General features: G+C 41.9%; 1 protein-coding gene across 1 annotated transcript in view; it reads right to left on the bottom strand.

The window, feature by feature from the left end:
* PGBD5 (piggyBac transposable element derived 5) overlaps positions 1–21,029 on the bottom strand; it is a 67,940-nt gene that overhangs the window by 29,806 nt on the left and 17,105 nt on the right. The window contains exons 2-3 of the mRNA XM_066546750.1: positions 11,878–12,305; positions 3,674–3,808 (exon numbers count right to left, since the gene is read on the bottom strand). Of these exons, the coding sequence (XP_066402847.1) occupies positions 3,674–3,808; positions 11,878–12,305 (563 nt within the window). The remainder of the gene's footprint in view (positions 1–3,673; positions 3,809–11,877; positions 12,306–21,029) is intronic.

Raw genomic sequence — 21,029 nt, 5'->3', positions numbered from 1 at the left:
TATGGGTCTGTGCTTCAGGATGAGGCACTATGGGAAAACCTTGCTCTGCCAGCTCTCCATGTGCTGGGGTTCACCAGCAGCCTGTGCTTCCTTCTCCTGCAAAATGATCAGAAAACCTTGTGCAGGAGGAGCTATACAAGGACTAGGCATCACTTAGTAACAGTTACTCATAACCATGCTCATTTCTTTTGAGCCACACAAGAATGCAAAGAGAGAGCATGACATGTCTCACCAGGAGAAAATAACTAGCCCTGGTAAGGAATTTTAGAATTTTCTTCAACATTTTTTGATGAGCAATATTGCTATATCTAAAATGAGAAATAGTCCTACCAATCATATTTATGAACCATTTTTATAATCAAGTGTTCCAGATTTTCTGAGAAAAAGAAAGAAATAAGAACTCACAAAAAAACTGACACAGCTGGAGTTTTGATTTAAATAGCATGACTTACTATTTAAATATACTCTAAGCAAATACTGTAAGAAAGACTTCTAAGGTACTTCAATAATTTAAACTGCAATCAAGACATTAAAATATTGGTTTTATAAGTGTCTCCATGGTAAGTAGGGAAAGAGAAGTGCTAAGTAGTATGTAGGGAAATAGATTGGAAAGAAACAAGAAATGCAAAGAGAAGATGGAGCAGAGAGGCACACACAAAGTCCTGCAAGCTGTGTTTGTTGTTCCCCCTGAATTAGAGAGAAATGAGATGGCCCAAGCCCTCTCCCACAGCAGCTGCTGCCACCTTGATGTCCAATGCCAAGGGCAGGTGAAAAAGGCAACGGTATCAGGGCAGTTTTGCCATCTACTTTGCCAAAGTCAGCTCTCCTGGAGCCCTTCTGAGCCCTCTGAGAGGTTTTGATCGTGTCCCCAACTGCGGCAGACATATATTTCCATTGTTTGAATAATGTGTCCTTCCTGCATGTTCCCACTTGGCCAGCTGACCGTGAAGAGATGCTCAGCCAACAAAGCTATTCACTGCAACAAGATGCACTGCTTGAGATTTTCTGAAGCAGAGATATAATCTGAAATTGTGCATTCATTTTAAAACAATTAACTGTCAGGGTGCAGTCAAGTTTTCTGGAGTACAGAAGACAGAAAATTAGTGTTATATTCATACATTATTTATATTATGAATATATAAGCCTATGCACCTTCTTATGTCCACAAGCAGCACTTGAGCTTTATGCCATTTCTGTTCCATGAATGGCTTATTGGGCTAGATTTTTAACCAAACACCATTTCCTTAAAAAAGTAAATGATGAGCCATCAAAAAGAAGTGTTTACTCATGTCCAAAAAATTGATTCAAAGTTTTGTTCACAAGAACAAGCAGGAACAGGAATTTGAGGAGACAAGCAGCTGAAACTCCTAATATTAACTGACCTGTCAACCAGAGTTCACACAGTAACTCAGCATGTGGCATATTCATTTTTCATTAGGAAAATCCAACCAATCTTTTTCATCATAGGAAAAGCAGAACACTGGGAAAACTAAGATGTCTCCTCAGATGCAATTTTTTTTTAACACCAGGATTAATTCAGGACTGGGGGACATTGTTTTTGGCCAGAAGCATCAAAGACCTCTTGAGGTTCCTTTTGTCCCTGAAAACCTGCCACATATAGGTCTCTCTTCTGTGTGGGCCTACCTTTTACAGATACATATTATTCAGATTTTTGAAACTGAATTATCCTGATTTATGATGTGTTGATAGTCTTATTTTATCTTGAATAAAAGGACCTCAATATCATCATGTGGAAGCAGTGAGGGAGGGAATTCACCCAGACAGTATTAAAGAACATGTATATTCTGAAGGTTTTTCCAAGATTTGGCAGTCAGTCCTTAACTTTTAGAAAACAAGTCCTTTCTTCATGATGGCAGCTTCACAAGAGAAGGAAGGAAAGGTGTGTACATTAAGGGAAAAGCATTGGATTTATTTCTGGTTTAGATCAATTTTCTCCCTTTGTTTAACACAGGAAAAAAAATATAAACCTCTGTTTTAATACTCTAAATACACCAAACAACCACCAAAAATGCTTTGGATTCTGCAAAACTGCTTGTAAGTGTGATGCATAAATGAACATAGCATTTCAATCATATCATAATTGAAGTTGCCCATCCTCCCCAGATCAGGTTTTTCCATTTTAGCATGAAGGTATAGTCTTTTTCACTGGTCCCTAAGGTCCCTTTCACCCAGTCATTTCAGCATGTTGATAATGACAGCCAAGTCAAGGAATGAAAATAGAAGGCAGCTGGTAAGATAATCCCGGACGTCATCCGGATGCAAGTGAAGCATGAGCATCTAATTCATTAAGGGAGTGGGAGGATTAGGGTGGTGCTGAGCATCTATTCTGTTTAATTTGACATTCCATTAATTTAGCCTCTCAGTGGACAGGACAGAGGTGCAACATAATTATGGCTCAGAATCTGAAACCTCTGGCATGTCTGAAGACTTATTAGTTTTGTGGCAGTTGGCTGGGGGGAGTGTGGCAAGAGATGAGCAGACTTTGTGCTCGCTGTACCCACTTCAGTAATAAACTCCATGTGGGACTGGTGAAGCTCTCCTTGGAGATCAAAGACACTGCCTCTATATAGCAAATTACTTTCCAAGAGCTTTGAGAGCAGAAACTTCCAAGGATGCTTCACAAGGTGAGTCTATTTTGTATCAGAAAAAATAGCTACTTTAAAAGCTAGATGGAAGAGGTAGGATCCGAAATTTCTTCTCAGAGTGAACAGCATTACTGAAAACACAAACCCGTGTTCCCAGTGAGCCTCTTTTCCTGCACAGCTACTCAAACAGTCATAATGATTCACCAGCCAAATCCTGCTCTGAACCAATGTTCAACTGCAGCAAATCCACAGGCCCTGTTCTGACATGTATTCAGCCTTAGCAAGCGCTGTGCACTTCCTACCTCTGTACCACCATGCTGGAACATGCGGGATCCAATGTTTTCACAGGAGCTCTTGGGAGAAAGAAATATTGGAAAACATCTGCCCCCTCACCTCTAAGCATCAAAATAAATGACCAGATTTTTCAAGGGCTCTCAAAATACATCAGCTGTTGGGGAATCTGAGTATTTGAGAAGATGTTCCCAATGCTTTACAACAATACAAACAAACACTTTAACATGTCTCTCACTCCAGCTGACATCTCACCTTGAAGTCACATCAGATTTTATTTCTTTGATTGAGAGGTAGATGTGTGAAAAGATGTGTAATAGGGGCCCCCACTAATATGTTTCTCACAGAAAAATTGACATCTTGGTACCATATTGATTTAGTCTGTTGGACACTGCTGGCTATCACAGGTGCAGTGTTATAGAGAAAACATCTGACTCATTCAAAATTACATAAGTCACAGTACCTAGACATTTAGATAAACTTAGGATATACAGACAGACCTTTAACTGCATTTCAATGTAATTAGCTGAAGGCTGGCAGCCAGATGGACAGCATTAGAGACAGAAACTCTCAGTTAAATCATACAGCAAGCAAAGCATCAGGAACTTGTCATCATCGTCCGTCACGTCTCGTATCCGCAGGAGTCAGAGGCCTCCTGCATTCAGACTGCAGCCCCCAGCCAGGTAACCAAGAGAAGTGACTGTTACCTTTGGTCCTGCAATACATTTAAGGGCCTGCTGGAACTGAATGAAGACATTTGAAGAGGTAAAACGCACCTGGCAGATGAAACCAGTGGATGAGCACTGCCGAACCCAAAGACTGAATTTCCTCTTTTTCCTCTTGCGCAGCTCCCTCTCTGTACAGGTTGCAATGAAAACAGGATCCTCATCTATCAGGGGCTCATGTAGTACCTGCAAGTGGCAAGAAAAGAGGCAGGGAAAGAAATGGAAGAATACATGATTGCTAAAAGAAGGTGCTTTAATTGCTTTCAAGGAAATATAACCTTTGCACTGTGCTTGCGTGCATCACCCCAAACAGAGAATCAAACACATTTTTGTTTGATGCTACCATCCAACAAAAACCAAAGCCTGGCCAAGCACACCCCATTATGGATAGCTGGTCTACACATAATTTGCAAACATTGCAAGGCACAGCTCTCACTTCTTACTATCTGCTACAATTCAACATCCCTCCAAAATGATGCAGAGGATGGGGCAGGGAGAGTGGATTTTTAGTAGCATCCTTCTCCATGCTTCTTCATAAGCTTCATATTGTTTGGCAGATTGTTTTCTACCCAACCATCCCCTACAATTTGTTGTAAAGTATATTCCTTGGTTATAGCAAAGGAAAAGACATAATAAAGAGAGAGAGAAGTTAAGGGAGAAAAAGATGCTTTCTGCTGCCACTTGAGGAGGTGGTGAAGAGACAGAAAATATTTTTCCTAGCAGCAGCAGCTTTAGGGAAGTCTCTCTTGCCTCAGGAGCTGAAAAAATTGTCGAAAGGAGGCAAGGATAAACCACCAGATGCAGGAGTAGAAAAGCTAAGACAGAGCTTTTCTAAGCAAGTAATGAAGACCTGTGAAAACAAAGCAGTTTCTGCATTCTGCATCCAGATGATGTAAGTGGTTCCCTGTTTCTTAAAACTGTTTTGTTACATTTCTCTGCATTAATTTAGCAGCAAAACTGAAGTGTGCTACTGCTAGGTATCACACTGTGGAACTCACCTATAGCAAAGTACTAGTAGCTCCCCACAGCTCACAGGCAGCTGTGCATAACATACACACACCTGAGTGCACAACGTGCAAGCTGTTTAGCAAGCCACTTGTGAAAGCACAAAGACTTGCAAACTGTTGAAAGGTCTCAGCTGATGAATGCTGGCCAAATTCAGCCACGTACATCTAAATCAGAGCAAGTCACTGCAGGCTCCCCTCCTTGTACGTGTGGGGAAAGCAGTCCCAGCAGGCCATAATTCATACCCTTGTAAAGACATGCAAAATAGTCAGATGGGTTATAATTTAAAGGAGTCTGTTGTTTTCCAGTGACCATCCCTCCAGGAGATAGGCTCAGATACAGGCATGCAGAGGCCCCCACCCTCAGACAAAGCCTCTCCACACCTGCATGTGTGCTACTTTTGTGCACATCTGCAGAGTCAGTGGCAGAAATGAGAACAAAGCCACACTAAACCTAGGAGTGACACTTGTAGGAGAGATGTGGTGGGTGAGCAGTTAAGCACCAGAGACAAGCAGCTGCTTGCCTCCTGAACACAAGATGTTTGCTGAACATCATTCTGTCAGCCCAAAATAGGCACCTGTGCCCTCCCCACGCAGTGATGGCTGCACACTGTCATTTATACGCACTCCACTTCGTAACAACTCATGAAACATTCACAGGACCATCTGAAAGCACTCTTGCAAAATGTTCAAATTATACACCAAAATGCAGATGTGAGCAAGGAGAGCTGCACACAAAGCTATTTGTTCTTCCAGCTGCAGCTGCCCTGTTTCCCCACTGAAGCCAAATCTTCCTCTCTCAAGGTCCACACAGAACAAAACCCTCCCTCTCTAAGGCCACCTGGGCCATTTCCCACTTCTGCCTCAGAGGATTCTCAACAGCATTTTGCAAACATTAAACTTGCCCTCATTTGCTTTTGCCTTTCTGCTTCTCAAGTGCAGAGGGAAGGAGCACATCCTTGGGATAGGGTCAGATACATGGTTAAGAATTTCTCAGCTTCTGGAAAGGCTCTCTTACCTGCTAGATCCCATTGAGTGGTGTAGTTCCACTATTATAATCTCCCCTGCTGTAGGATGGAGAGCAGCAGAAAGAAAAGGCTGTATAAGCATCACCTTAGGACATCTTCTACCCTCTGTCATTAGCTTTTTTCCCTCTGCACCACAGCATCAACTCTCCTCGCATCAGCTCGACTGCATACTGTTTACCCTTCACACTCTTTCTGCCTTCTGTGACACAGTAAGGCCCGTCAGCCTTACATCTAGAAAGCAAATCTGAATATTTAAAACCTCTCTCCATCTTCCTTTTCTTCCTGCCCATGCTCAGCCCTGCCTTCCCTCCTTCGTTCCTCTGTACTGAATTTAAGTAATTTCTCTGTAAGTTCCAACTCAACTTTTGTGAAGAGGGAATAAAAATGTGAACAGACTTGGGAAAGATCTGCTGTTGCTGCAAAGACAAAATGTGGACAGGCAAGAAAATTAAATGAAAACCCTGGAGCTTCCTTCAGAGAGTGGGGGACACCCACTCCATATGCAACCACTGCTTCAACAGCTGTAAAGAACTTTGGAAGCAAGGCACTGTATGGGCTTTTCCTGCCCCTGGCACTGACATGGTATTTCTAGGACAAAAATTGCCCCTGTTGCCACTGGCCCATCCTATTAGTTTGTTCACCCTCCTGTATTCTCAGTCTCCCTGCTTTTCCTGTAATCTCAAATCCATCTATTTGCCAAATCCCCATGCAAAGTTATATTTGCTCCCTCTCTATTCCCCATTCTTGCTGTTGCTGCAATACACACTTTTACAGCAGTGAGCTTACAGGAAAGAAAGGCATATTCTTTCCTGCTTCTCATCTTCCTTGATAAAAATCTACTTTCAGGTTTAATTACTCCTACACATATTCCTGGCCGCCTCTTCACCATCTTTTTCTCACTCCCCAAGTGCTCCTCTCTTCCTATTCTGACTTCCTATGATGCAAGATCGTTTGTGGATTTCTTCATAGAAATCATCCCCATTTTCTTCTCTCAAATTCCCAGTTCTGTTCAGATCTCAGAAGCTCTTCATCTAGTTGCTTTGCTCCTCCACTGCTATCACTCCTTTCCTTTCCTTTCCTTTCCTTTCCTTTCCTTTCCTTTCCTTTCCTTTCCTTTCCTTTCCTTTCCTTTCCTTTCCTTTCCTTTCCTTTCCTTTCCTTTCCTTTCCTTTCCTTTCCTTTCCTTTCCTTTCCTTTCCTTTCCTTTCCTTTCCTTCCCTTCCCTTCCCTTCCCTTTCCCTTCCTTTCCCCCTTCCCTTCCCTTCCTCCTTTCGTTATAGTAATCCTTATCCCTGATAGATCTGCCAAATCTTCACTCTTTGTTTTCCCCCAGTCTGTATTTGCACTCCAAGTGTTGCAAAGGCAAGATTCCAAGATGGGACTCCATCAATTTCTCTGTCTCACAATATCTTTCACTCACAGAACAAAACAGCCCCTGTCAGGAGTGCCTTTCTTTCTTCTCCATTTTAGACCATTTCCAATGCTCTTTCCACACCAAAATTCCACCCATCCTCTCTCACATAGTCCAAACAGGCTTGTAGACAAAGCCCAGAATCACTAAGTCTGTTGCACTTGGAACTCCTGGACTCCATATACTTAGATAATGAACTGACATATCCAGGAAACATCTCCCCCTGAGCTCCATGGCCATCCACAACACAGGCTGTCTCTTCAGCCTGTCTCCTGGAGAAGCTGCCTCAGCTTGCCTTGTCTCTGGCTTTTGGTGGGTACCATCCAGCTCCAGAGGCCCCTTGGTAACCATGTCTGGATGCACAGTCAAGTCATTCCTTCTGCAAGGATAGCTTGTGCCTCTGCCTCTCTGCTCCAAAGCTCCTCCTGTCTAATCTAAATTCTCTTGCTGGTGTCTGACATCTCTGCTTGCATATCTAGCTGCCAGTTCTGATTCTATTATGCTGCATTTGAGAGCATCTCCCTTCCCTTAAGAACCCCTCAGCATTTCCTTTTTTGGTAATTGCAGACATCCCTCTCCTCCTGCTGCAGATATCACTGGCTAGTGAATCTGAATGTCAGTCTTTACCTCCTACTTGCAAAATCTCCTCAGCCAGGCAATGCCTGCATTTTCCATGCTTTCTGAGTAAGAGCTCTAAAATGGCACTCATTTTAGAGTAGCAACCCACCCAACCAGACAAGTTTACATCCAAACCCCTCAATCATCCTGCAACAGTTTTACTTTTATTCAACATAACGCAATCTTCTTCTACAGACTGCTGCTGGAAAGCCATTTTCCTAGTCACTCACACTGACCACGTCACTTTTCTTTATTTCTCTATCATAGTTCTTCTCCAGTATATCAGACAGATTCTTTCTATTCTCATTTTTGAAGTCCTGCTTGGCCTTTCCACATTTTACAGCTCCTCTCTGCCATCATTCAAAGGTAACTCTGACTTTCAGTGGAGCCATGACTCCATGCTCCTCTGCCCATTTCTTCAGTCATCAATCAGTCCTCTTAAGAAACAAAAAGTCAGTTCTTACAGCACTCCATTACCATTAGGTAATTTAAAAATAGCAATGAAGTTTCATAATTTTCTGCTGCCAAACTCTCCCTAAAATCTGGCATCACGAAAGGATCAACTGGCCAAGAGCTACAGGACATCAGAAATTTACCTTGCAACTCAATATTCCTATTGCTCCTCTGTCTGTCTTTCTCTTGCTCATACTTGTCTTATATTTGGCCAGCATTCTCTGAATATTTATGTATTTGTGTCACTCTCACAGAAGCTCTAAGACAGAATGATTCACATTTGGGACCAGCACCCTCAACTCCTAAAGAATCATTTTGAGAACAAGAAATCTGAAATATAGAGGCACAGTATAAGCAAGGTCTTATAATTTGGAAATACCCAACATCAAATGAACATATAAGCATGAGGACAAAAAAGCAGGTTGACCAGCCTGGTTTTGCCCCTCTGTGTTTTCAAAGAGGCTGTCATCTAAAGCTGTGAGCTGGTTTGGAAGAGCTATGTTGAAACTGCTTAGCTGTACCCTATGATACCATCTAGAGTGAAACACAAAGAAGCTGCCCAGTAACTGGCCAATGTTGAGCACCATGCCCTTGGAGCAAGAGGCTGGACTTACATCTCTCTTTTTGCCAGGGGATTCACTCCTGCTGGTGACTGTTCCCAGCTGATATTTCACTGGGCAGATGCAAAACTGTTTGGTTCCAAAACATCAAAAAGAAGGTACTTTAGAGGGAGTGGGAAGCAGAGAGAGCCTGGAGTTATGCTCCTGACCTCTCCCACACCAGTCAGGGGCAGCCAGAGACAGCAATCCTGTCTAGCCACATCCCGCTGATGAACATATAAACACTCAGCAGGCACAGAAGGATATTTGAGCAGTGCTGTTATTTTCCCTGAACTCCTCTGGTTTCTGGAATTCAGTGTATATCCTTGGCAGGTGAGTACCCTTGAATTTGTTGCTCTATACCTCCCAAGTGCAGGCAGGGCATCCTCCCTACCTTCAGGCTTGCAGACAGTAGCACAGCTACAAAGCTAAGCAGCAAAGAAATAACTCTGCTTAAAAGAACAGACCCAAATCACCACCTCTTGTTGCTCAGGTAGAGGCAGTGTTTATTTATACAGAAGATGCTGAGGAGGGATAAGATGCAGAGAATATTCCTGTCTTTTTTTTACCAATCTAGGTCAGAACACCATTTTTTAAACTTCAGAAACTACAGCTAGCACTGCTGATGCACAATTAAAATGTTCTGGACTTTCAATTCCTTCATAAGCTGGAGAGTAATTATTTCCTTTTGTTTGCTCAGTATATTTAGCAAAATAATTATAATTCACTAGATTGTCTTCTTTGTTTTGGTATACTGGCATAGTTCTTTCTCCCTGTTTCCTTTCATAGCAACTGTGGTGTTATTTTTACAGGCACATTTGGGTGGGGGGAGGGGTCACAGACAAGAAAAAAAAACCCTAAGAATTTTCTGACAGAAGTTCCACTTGAAGAATCTTTTCTAGTTCTCAAAACAGAAAAGATCAAATCTATAGAATAAATAACTGTGAAGGCAGATGTTGTACTGCCTGATGGACGCAGATAGTCCCTGCTCTGTCCATAGGGGTGAGTTAAACATGGCATCTTCCTAATCTGTGCTCTATGAGTCCACACTGCCAGAGGAAAAAAGTCAGTAACAAGCCTACCCATAGGCCCAAACAGCCCTGCTGCATTCAACAGGAGCTGTGATTTAGCTGTTTGATGCCACTTACAAGAAGGTAGCATAAAGCTTGTGGGTCAGCAACAAGCCACCCAGGCACCACAAGTTTCATGTTTAAGATACAGATGTACCTTAAGCAACAAATCTATTCTGAACTTGGGATTTCAGGTATCACTGATCACAGAAACTTGGGGATCCCTTTCCAACTGGCTTTCAGTGGCAGAACTTCCAAAAGCCCATCTAAGTGGTTCTTTCCCCTCATCTTTGCATTTGCTTCTTTGCAACTGGCTTATTATTTTTAATTATTTCTGGTATTTCTCACTAGGCATTCTGGGTTTGATGTTTACTGCAGTCTGAATTCAAGACAATTTGCAGGGAGAGGTCTTTCCTGCTGTTTTGAGCAGATGGGGTCCTCATCTCTTGAGACAAGTAGTGTGCTGCCCTGATTGATGGCACCCAGGAGGATGTCACGCACAAGGCTCCCTTCAGGAGGAGGCCTGGAACATCCCCCAGAAGCCTACTGGAGGTACACTAGGGTATTTTTAACAACAGATTCAAAACCTTATTCTTTCTCAAAGGGTTATTTTTGAAGCTGTATTTTAGTGCTTTTTGTTCCACTCAATATCACTGAAACAAGCTGCATAGAAATCACTGACGTAAACACTGACAAAGGAGCACAGAAGTGGAGGAGGAAGGAAGAAAATTGGGCTGTCTCTACTTCTTCCCCCTTATTTTTTTTAAGTAGCATCTCCTTACCAAGCTCAGGATAATAAAACATTTTGCTTGTGAAGATTTAGATGTTTTGCCACTGCAAACAGGGTGCTGTGATTTTGTCAATTCAGTTCTCAAGCCTTACTTGGAATGGGGAATGCATATACATGCAAATAAAATCTTATCCCTTAATGGATTTGCACTCACAGTGTGTGCCACAGCACACCATTATAAGCACTTGCATTAGACACAGTGATCAATTTCTGAAGCCTTTATCTTCTCCCTGTTGAAGTTAGCAGCCATAAGGATTAGATTTCATATCTTTAAGGGGGCTCAGTCCCAACAATTACATGTTTCTCATTGCCTGGTTTGTCTTAATGGAAACATACCCTGCATAGCTTAGTGAGAACACTCTTCCCTCCTCCCTTCTCTACCTTAACAGCTTTCTAAGCAGCTGTGTTCTCATGGGTTATATAGGTGTGATTTTTATTGCCTATAAAATAAACTGTAATCACTCGCCATTTATTTTAGGCACACTTCAATGCATGTACAGCATCTATGCCTTCATTAATTTTGTGCAGTAGGCAAAAATGGGATGCTTCAGAAGGGAAAGAGGAAAAATAAGAGGACTATGTATACAACACCCTTTCCAAATGCTTAAATGAAATATTTATGTTCTGGAAATAGAAAATTGATTGAAAAGTTATATCAAGCAGTAACATATTTCATGCTTATTCCTTTTTTTTTTCGGATTTCTGAACACAACCAGTAGCAACAGCTTCAAAAGCAGATAATTTGTATTGAATGAAGTTTAAATAGATTATGATGAATATGAAAAGATTTTCACCTGTCTCCCTTTCCAGTCATGAGGAAGCAGCAGTGTTACTGGACCCTACAGCAAGCACATATTGCTAAGGTCAGGGACAGTCACTCTAGCAAACTCAACTCCTCCACCCCACTCAGCCTGCTTCCCTCCAGCCCAGCTGCACCAGCTCTACCCCTTCTACCCTTGCACAACTTGCAACCTCCCATCCTCAGGATAGCAAAGCCTAGTGCAGCCTCACTGAGAAGTGTCCAAGCTTTGTTAGGTCACTAAAGCAAACAGCTCCAGCTCAGAGAGCACCATTCCCACTGAAACCTATTTGGTGCCTGCACTGACAGACACTGATGAGCACTCACACAGGACAGTGCTGCTTTCTCTCTTGCTTCATGGAGGCACTGCAGAACAGCTTCACACTGGGAAGCCCCAGCTTTCCCCAAGCAGCTGTGCTGTGCACTTTCTGTCCCAGTGAGACAACCAGGTCAGATGTTCCCTGCCAACGGCTTAACTCTTACCTGGGCTTGTGAAGGCTTGAAAGCAGAGTCAAAGCCATTCTGCAGAGAGTCCAGAAAAGGCTGGATTTTGTAGAGGCTATGCGTTGTCTGGCTTGAGCGGAAGGCCACAATGTGGAAGTACTTCAGAATCTTCTCAAACCTTGATTGTGTCATGATAAGTGCAATGCTCTTGTTGCTGTAGAAGCCGCTGCTCCAGATGCTGAGAACAGACTCACAGTGGTGGATGCTGGTTGATATCATGTAGCCTAAGAAGGCCTTCATTTCTGTCAAGGTGACGTCAATCCAGGCATCGTCACTACCAAACCTCTCCTGGTATTTCTTTGCATACATGTTGGTTTGGACCACCATATTCTTTAGTACATTGTCAGGGACAAAGAGCTGAAAAAAGTCCATGGCACTTGCCGTCAAGGGCATTTTTCGTGTTGGACCTAGGATAAAAGAAGGAAAGATAGGCACACTCCTGATCACCACAAGGCATATCCAACACCAGAAATTAAAAGCATGAGTAATTTTTCTCATGCAAATGATGGTATGTACCCATTGCCTAACAGACTTCACCAGGAAACTCCCCTTCCCCCCCATATTCTTCCTCCTGTATGATACTGTACACTCTGAAAAGTCTCTCCCTCTGCTCTGCGCTCATTACTTTGAAGCATGCAGGCTTGTGAGACAAGCAGGAATTTTATTTCTCCACTTACACATTACCTGCAACTTTTATCCTCAGCAGCTGTTTTGGACTCTTTCTGGATAGTTTTTTATTGGTCCATATGCATGTCAAAGCAGTGCCTTCCTCCAAACAGCCCAGAAGGACAATGTGAGTCCTCCAGAGGCAGCACTGCCCTCATCCCAGACGACATAATTCCTAGGCTCTATAACCTGATCCCTCCTTTTCTCCTGCACCTCTAATTCCTCCCTAGTTCACTGTCATAATTCTGTGACTTTCATATCTGCCCCTGCTCCACACAGAGTCACATACAGGTCTATGTGTTTTTGAGTTTTGTGCCTCTGCCACCACACTGGAGTTTTATCCCGCACTCTGATATCCCCAAGAAAGCCCATTACCAGAACAAGTGACAGCTACCATGTGGCTAGTGTCACTGTCCCACATCACAGGGAATATTTTTAGCACTATAACACATGCAGTGGTCCTCTTCCTCCCATAATGTAATAAGCCTTGCAGTCCCATGCTGTGATTACTCTAGCATTTCACTGATCTTGCACCTTTTCTGCCAGTTTCAACTACTCCATCAGAGGAGGGTGATAAAAACAAAAAGGAGGCTCTAAGGGCTGGCAGCACTGTATAAGTTCAGCCAGTCAGACACCAGATAACAATAAACTGAATTAGGAACATCAAACCCACAATACCAGGGATGCAGACACCAGTACTTACAGCCCCCTCTCCTCTAATCCCTCCCACAAACTAATCAAGCTCCATTCCAAAAGTAGAAGTTTTCATGCTTGCACTTCCTAGTAGTGTTTTAGTTATCGGGTAAGGGCAGGGAACATCCTCTATTCTACAGAAGCAGTGAAAACCATCACCCTGAGCTGAGCAGCCTCTTCAAACCCAGCAGACAGGGGAGCTCTTAAAAGCAACTGCACTCCTGTGAAAAAGACAATGTCATGGGTATAATCCCAAACCCAGAAATACTGCACCTTAGTCCAGCAGCCTTTAGCCCTGGAACTGTCTGAAATACTCCTAATCAAAAGCAGAAGGCATACAGCTTCTCATTTGGAGTTCTGCCCAACAAGAGCGAGTCTTTCTTGCACTACAGGGCTGTCTGGATCTCAGCATCAGCTCTCCCAGCTGCATCAGAGCATGAGATTGACCATCACACAACCTGGCTCTGCAAAGGTCCACTAGCACGTTGCTCAGGTCGCATTCTCCAGCACCCTTGTGTCTCAGTTCACATTCCCAGGTACAGCAACAACTACAGCTTGCAGAAATTTTCCATGAAACAGAACTACAAGGAATTACACAAATATGGTGGTTGGACTTGCTCTTAAGCCTTAATGCTTGAGTGCACTCTGGTGAACTCAAGCTACTAGAAGGACAGCAAAAATAGACTTTGAAACAACATCAAGACTTTGAAACAGTAAACCTCCAGATTGCAAAGAATGCCAAAAAAGCAAACAAAACTGGATTTTTTAAAATAAAAACTACCTATTTAAAGATTACTTTCCAATTTTAGTTTGTGAGATTAAGAAACTTTCAGCTGAAAACACATTCCTCTATATTGTAAGACCAGAAGAAAGAGCCTTGCACAAACCATGTTTTGGTTAAAACAGAAAATTTCCGTTTAAATGATAAAAGGTTTTCATTATCAAGTGAAAACTATGGTGCTAGAACAGATATATTTACTTCACCTTAACTACTAGTGCAATAATAAAGCTGCTTAACAAATGTTTTCTTCTTTTGATCAGAAGGTTTATTTTCTGCTAGCACTGGCTAGCACTGTTACAGCTCACAAAAGATGCTCTATGCATGATTCTGTACCTTCATTCTTCCCCATAAGTTAATCAAGTTTTTATATTCTACAGTAGGTACGGCTAATAACAACACATGGAACAGAGTGTATTCCTAGTTCTATATGAAATCTTGAGTAACTATCAAACTCAACTCCAGTGCTCAGACAACCTTCCAGGTAGCACACAGAGATAGTTTTTAAATACGTAGCTTCAGAAGCAGAAGCTGGGAGTAGGGGTAATATTTTAAATCTTGTCTACAGCAAACAAGAATTCATGAAACATCAAGTCTTACAAAGTGAAATATCTTGAGACTCTTGGATATGGACAACAGGTACATGCTGGACTCCATCTTCAGGGAGGTAAGAGCAGTCAGAAGCACAAAAAATGTAATTTTTGTGTAATTAAATTCTCAGCAGCTGCACAAGTTTACCTTGATAAGTGATAATGGAAACCTGACAGGCATACGGCATACAATAATCCTTCCTTGCCCAGCAGTCCTGCTCCAGACACAGAGAACCTGCTACATGCTCTCCTTCCTTGAATAAATATACAAGCTTTGTATCTCACTGGTCATGCAGAACCCACACAGCTCTAAAAAAGCAAGCTGAATCACTTTCTGACTCAACCATCAACATAATTGTTGATTAAATAAAATTATGAAAGCCCCTGTATAATCTCATTGTCTTAAAAAACAGCCTTTATTGGCAAAGTGAGCACAGCTGATTCATAATTTACTGATATGCAATATGATATAACAAGAGCAACATTGAATTTCAATAGGAAAAGTGAATTTTTAACATGAATTGAGTTTTGCATAGTTAATGACCAGTCTAAAATATTTAAATATGACTTTCTAAATACACAAATATATCCCATAGAGAGAGCCAACTGTCTGCATAAGGAACTTAAATAGCTAATTTGTACTTTTAAAGGATTTTTACATTGAATTAAATGACACTTACCCAGAAAATACTGATATGAAGAGTTCAGTGTTTCATACATGCACTGTTTACCTTTCAAAGCATTACTCAGATAAATGAGTGACTTTGCATAGTTGTCCATTCTCAGAATGATTATACAATTGTGACTGTATGTAAAATTCAGATTTTTCTCTCTCCTCTGCTATAGAGTGTTTGCATGGAGAATATATTTACTTTCATAGGGTTTCTTTAAAAGCCAGTCAGGATTTCCAATACAAATTACAGAGACAAAGTGCAAAAGCACTCTTGGAGTGTCTGAACATGCAGCCAGACCCAGTATTCCGTACACAGTCACGACAGGGACAGAGCTCTACTGAGTAACCTCTGATTGGGCAACACACACGCCAGCACCAGAACTTTGGGCTTGCTCTAAGTGACCTTGCAGGATGTGGAAAATAACAAACAACTTCTGTTATGATACAGCCTACACACACAAGCTCCTCTTCCTTTTAACTCTGTCTGCCAGCAAGAACTTGCCTGTGCAATCTGCAGCAACCACCTTGCAAGTCATTACTGCTATTTTGACTCGCTGGTTCCATTTTCTCTTTTGCACTCAGAAGGAATATCTCCCACAAAGAGACATCTCCATTTGTAAGAATAGTCTCAAAATAAATGAAAAAACAAAGCATGAAAAGCTATTTGTGTGTCTGTACTGGCAATGTGACTGTGAAGCAAAAGCTGGCCCCTTGCCCTTGGAGCACGTGCATTGCAGAGCCCGGTGTGGCTCAGCTCGGCTCAGGGCAAACTGCAGCTGCCTCGCTGGCCCTGCTGTCTAGCCAGAGAGCTGGCTGCACACTCAGCTTCTCAGCAAACATACCCACTGCACAACTCCCAGAATGATCTAAGAAAAAGTTCAGGTGGAACTTCAGGCAGGCCCTGCTTGTCATCCTAAAATCCCTTGTCTTCTCTCTTAGATGGGTGCCCACCAGGCACATTGTTCCCCCTGCTTCGTTCCCTTTCTAGTCTTCCTCGCTGAGCAACACATTAGGAAAAAAAAAGAATCCCAAGTGAATTAAATGTTTTTTCCTTACTTAGCTGGTTTGCAGAATTAAGTAATTTGAGAACATTTTTAAAAGGTTAATGTATCCTTTCCCATTTTTTCTGTTCTGATTACCAACGTCAGAATTCACAGACTCAGAATGAGGGATGGACAAAAGACAGACAGTTTCAAAATGTACTGTAACCTATCACTGCTTACAACATAGTATACAAATCTTAAGAAGGTCAAAAGCATCATTATTTTGGGCACGATAAATCAGATGTGTAAGGAGAAAACACAGTGAAAGAAAGTTCTTTTGCTCTGCTGTGCAAAAGACTCTGCTCTCATTCAAACTGCAATTGAAGCCCACGATAAAATATCCCATTACTCCAACAGACCCAGGTGTTACCCTATGTATAACCCAAATTGCATGGTTTGTAAAAAAACCTTGTGCAGAGCTAATCACAGCTCATTTTGAAATTAATGCAACTTCATTAACAGCTTGGCAGACCCCAATACTCCCAAATCAGGAACAGGAGTGGTAGAAGTATCAGTTCAATAATTTAGAAGTAATTTTATTGTCTTCTTTGAGGAAAAAATCTAACAATTTATAGCCACCCACGAGAATAACACATTAAGCATATTATATGCAGATACATACCTAAGAAAAATCAATCCAGAAACTGGGGTTTTTTTGGCCATTGGGAAGTACCTTCTTCTCCAATATATGGTACAGCCTTCAAAAACCAAGGTTTAAAAAGCCAATTAATTCCTTTTTCCTAAGTCCAAGCAATTAGAAACTGTTTTATATTCCTGACAAGTTACCTTTGCAAAAGTGCACAACATGATTTTTGGGTCTTATTTAGAGAACATAAAAAAATGCTGACAGAAGCTTTTCATCAGAAAATATTCATCCATCAAAAAATCGTGATATCTTTATGGAAGGTGTCAATGAAATATGACAGACAGTTAAAACAATTTCTCATCTTTTTCAATGTGTAGGGAGCATTACAAAGAGCTAAAAAATAAAAAAGGCAAGAAAACAAAAAATGATGTTTTAATATTTCCCAAGTGAATATTTTTCAGAATTTCTGTTCACACTAAGTTTCCTCATGCAACCTTTGGAAGCACTGGAGCTTATCTGGCTTGCCAGAATATCAGTCTTCATATCATCTCTATTCTTAATGGCCTGGAAATGTACATCAGACCATCCTCAAACCATAGCTGGTTTGACAGCATTACAACAAGCCTGTCAAGATGGCTTGAAGTAAGTTCACTTAACACTTCTTTTCTGAGTTTTATTCCAGTTTATTTCAGAGGCCGCTCTCCTGTAGGAACTGGGTGACAAGCATCCAGGTTTTTACGATATTATGCTGCATGTTTTTGTTCATCTTCATTAGAAAAAGCTACCAAAGCTTCAGTGACAGGCCTATTTTGCTAAGTCAAAGGCATCATCCTAATACATACCAACTGTGGTTCTGACCAGTATTTTGGGTGAGTAGATGTCTGCATCTGTTATTTTGGTAGACAAATCTTAGTTTCCTTTAGGGACCACCTTGCAGAAGAATTCAATGATGAGAAGAATCAGCAAGAATAAATGATGGAAACATGATCCATACTGTGGCATTGCTTGGAGTTAAGAGCCAGCTTAGGAGGAGGCAATAAAAAAAGTCAACAACTCCCAGGCAGACACTCTTGGCTTAGAAAGAAGAAACTGGGCAGAGCCCTTCCAAAGATGGTTCTTTTTGTAGACTGTAAGGGCTCGCTCTCAGCCACCCATGCTTCTGGGTGAGTTTTTGCAAGGTCACCTCTACAGAAACTTACTTTGCACCCTTGCGTGGGCACTCAGTAGCCGCACTTCTGCTCTACATTTAGTTTCAGTAAGTCTATTCCAAGGTATTTAGCAAAGTGTGATTTGCCTGCACTCTTCCAACCTTATAAATAATCCTTTGACAATGCCTCCACGGCTGCACGTAACAACCGTAGTCAAAAAATTGTTCCAAAGAGCTTCTCTGAAAGGCCACTTTCTCCTCCCTCCATGGCATTAAAAAGGATTGTTTTCTTCACAGCGTCAGCAATAAAGCGATCCACAGACTGCAGTCTGACTTTTATCCATAGAGAGCATTAAGAGCTGTGTCTAGAAGCAATCCAAGGACAAATGAAAGTGGACTGAAAACCAGCACAGAGCTGCTCCATGCTGACTCTGGTCCTAAGAGTCTCTGGCCTCCACAGCAAGCAGCACTGAGTTACTGATAAATTAAATAGAGAACTTATTTAGAAAATCAAACAGTAAAATTAATGAAGTATTTCACAAACTAAGGAACTTCCTGCAATTCAGCTTATTTCTGTGCTGTGTACTGGATGCAGACTGTCATTCAGCTTTTTAAAGCATTATAGCAAAATCCTTGAGCATTAAGTGTAGCAGGTCAGCCCAGCATAGGTCAGGGATGAGTGATGCACTGTTCCACCAAACACAAGACAGTCTCCTCCCCTGATGCGATGGTGACCTTCCAAAGCCTGGCGTGATAACCAAGGCACCCTGCCCATTCCTCCTCCATACTGCCATGCGCTGGCACTTCAGCCTGCAAAAGGTGAAGAACTTCAATCCGGCATCAAGACTGGGATACCGAGGATAAATAATTTTGGCGGTCATTCAGTACATTATCTTGTGTGATAAGACACTGTAGAAGTACAACTAAATTTTGGGGCATTTTAAGAGACCAAGCAGGCAGGACTTACACCTTTCTCATTGATCAAATGCATGTTGTACCACCAACAGCACTGGTCTGAGAATGAGAACACGCCAGATATGTTGTGGCAGTTTCCATGGAAGTGTGCCTTGTTGTAGATTCAAGCCATGGTAAAAAACTGTTTAATTAAGAGAGTATTTCTTTGTGTTTACCATCATGTTTTAAAGCCACAAAGCTTTCAAGCTGTGACAAGTACTAAGAATAAACAGCCTACTGCAGCTGATGTTGATACCTTTAATTATATACTTAATTTATGTGGTGAGATCTTGCCATCTACCACTCACCATTTTTCTAACATCCAACAGAACCTCCCAAAACACCGGTACAAGGTCTTAAGGTTAAAATAATTTCCAAAATCCAAAGACCCTAAAGAAGCTGAGTCAATGCTGAAGTAGTACCCTGTTGTGTCAGTTTACATAATTCTTTGCACATTATTTGGCTGTGGGACTGCATATGCTCCTCCTCAGGGGAATTCCTGCTGCAGCAGCTTCCATGGCAATAGTCCACTGTGCTCTTTTGCCACTGTAGTTTTCTATTAACATTTTACTGCACTGCTCCTGGCAGCCCAACTGACACTGGGCATATCTAGCAGATGAGAGATGACCATCGATGTGCTGACTCCATACACCACCTGTAATACAGCTTTCAGTAGATCACGTAGCAGCTACACATCTGCTGTGGGCACAGCTGTGCACATTTACAAAATAACTGCACAAAGCAGCATGGATTATGTCAGCACAACTCCCATTACTAGCAGAGTGACCTTCATAGCTAAATCCCAGAAGATTGCTTTGGGATGCGATTGCTTTGGTCCCACGGGGGGGACTCTTCTCCTGCACTGGCAACTCTTGCAGGTGCAATCCCACCATCCCATCTTTCTTTCCCAGGCTCCTGGTCTGTTCTAATACACTGGTCAAAATACCATTCTCCCATGGTACTTGCTCCTTTCCAGAAATTTAAAATAAAAATCCACCTTAAGCATCACCAATATTTGATTTGAGGGCCCCACCTTGAAAGGTAGGGCTTTTGTGTTTGAAGGAGGGAAAATAGCCTGATATGTTTTCCAACCAAATCATCAGAATATTTAATTTATCTTTTGTAAATAAAAGTCAATAAGTCAATATAAATGACCAACTAATGAGATACTGAAAGCCTTCATATCAACTCCTGCCTTTTACATACAACACACACATATGCCATTGAAAAATGAACCTCCAGTTTTTGAATAAGTCTCACAAAGAAATGGCTTTGTTTTGTTCAAAAATTAGTTATTTAAGAAAAAAAGAAAAAAAATATAGCAACCAGAAACCCAGACAGTTCAGTAAAGCATTGGAGACAACCTTATAATGCATGAACATTAATTTCAGTACAGAACCTCCTAATGATTCATCTCCATCTCACATGAGCTAAGGTAGCTACAGTTCTGGTGTCTGCAATTGCTTCCCAGCAGCAACAGGCTCTTCCTGGAGAAGACAGGGAGCAGTTGTTAGGGTAAGCACATAGTCCCCAAGGCATTCAAAGCTACTTCTCACAAAGAGATGTGAGCACCTACTGCAGCAGCCACCTGGGAGAGGGTGAGCTGCGGGGTGATGCTGCAGCTCTGCTAGAAGAGCTCAAATTCTGGAATCTGCCAAGGAGGTTGGTGACAGGAGCTGCATGGGGATAATATTCAGGCTTTTTCAAACCTGTTTCTTTTAGGTTGTACCAGCCTCCCTTGGATTTTGCTGCTCTCTGTAGGAAAGTGTGCATTTGCATTTCTAGGCGAGTTTCATCAATTGCCCAGTAAGAAAAGTCTTCTCTGCTGTCATCATCCCAGATTAAGAAGGAAAGGAGCTCTCATCACTCCATATTGCATCTGGACTTATACACCTACTTTTAAATTTGTAATTCCCTTGCTTTATATTCTCCATGTTCCTCCCCAACACCCTCAAAAGTCTTGGGACAAGCCACATGTTCTCTGCATTAGGCTTAAAGGCA

Source organism: Molothrus aeneus, chromosome 3 (assembly GCF_037042795.1).
Source record: "Molothrus aeneus isolate 106 chromosome 3, BPBGC_Maene_1.0, whole genome shotgun sequence".
Lineage (NCBI taxonomy): Eukaryota > Metazoa > Chordata > Aves > Passeriformes > Icteridae > Molothrus > Molothrus aeneus.
Note: the sequence above shows the minus strand (reverse complement) of the source record. Positions and strands in the feature narration are given on the sequence as shown.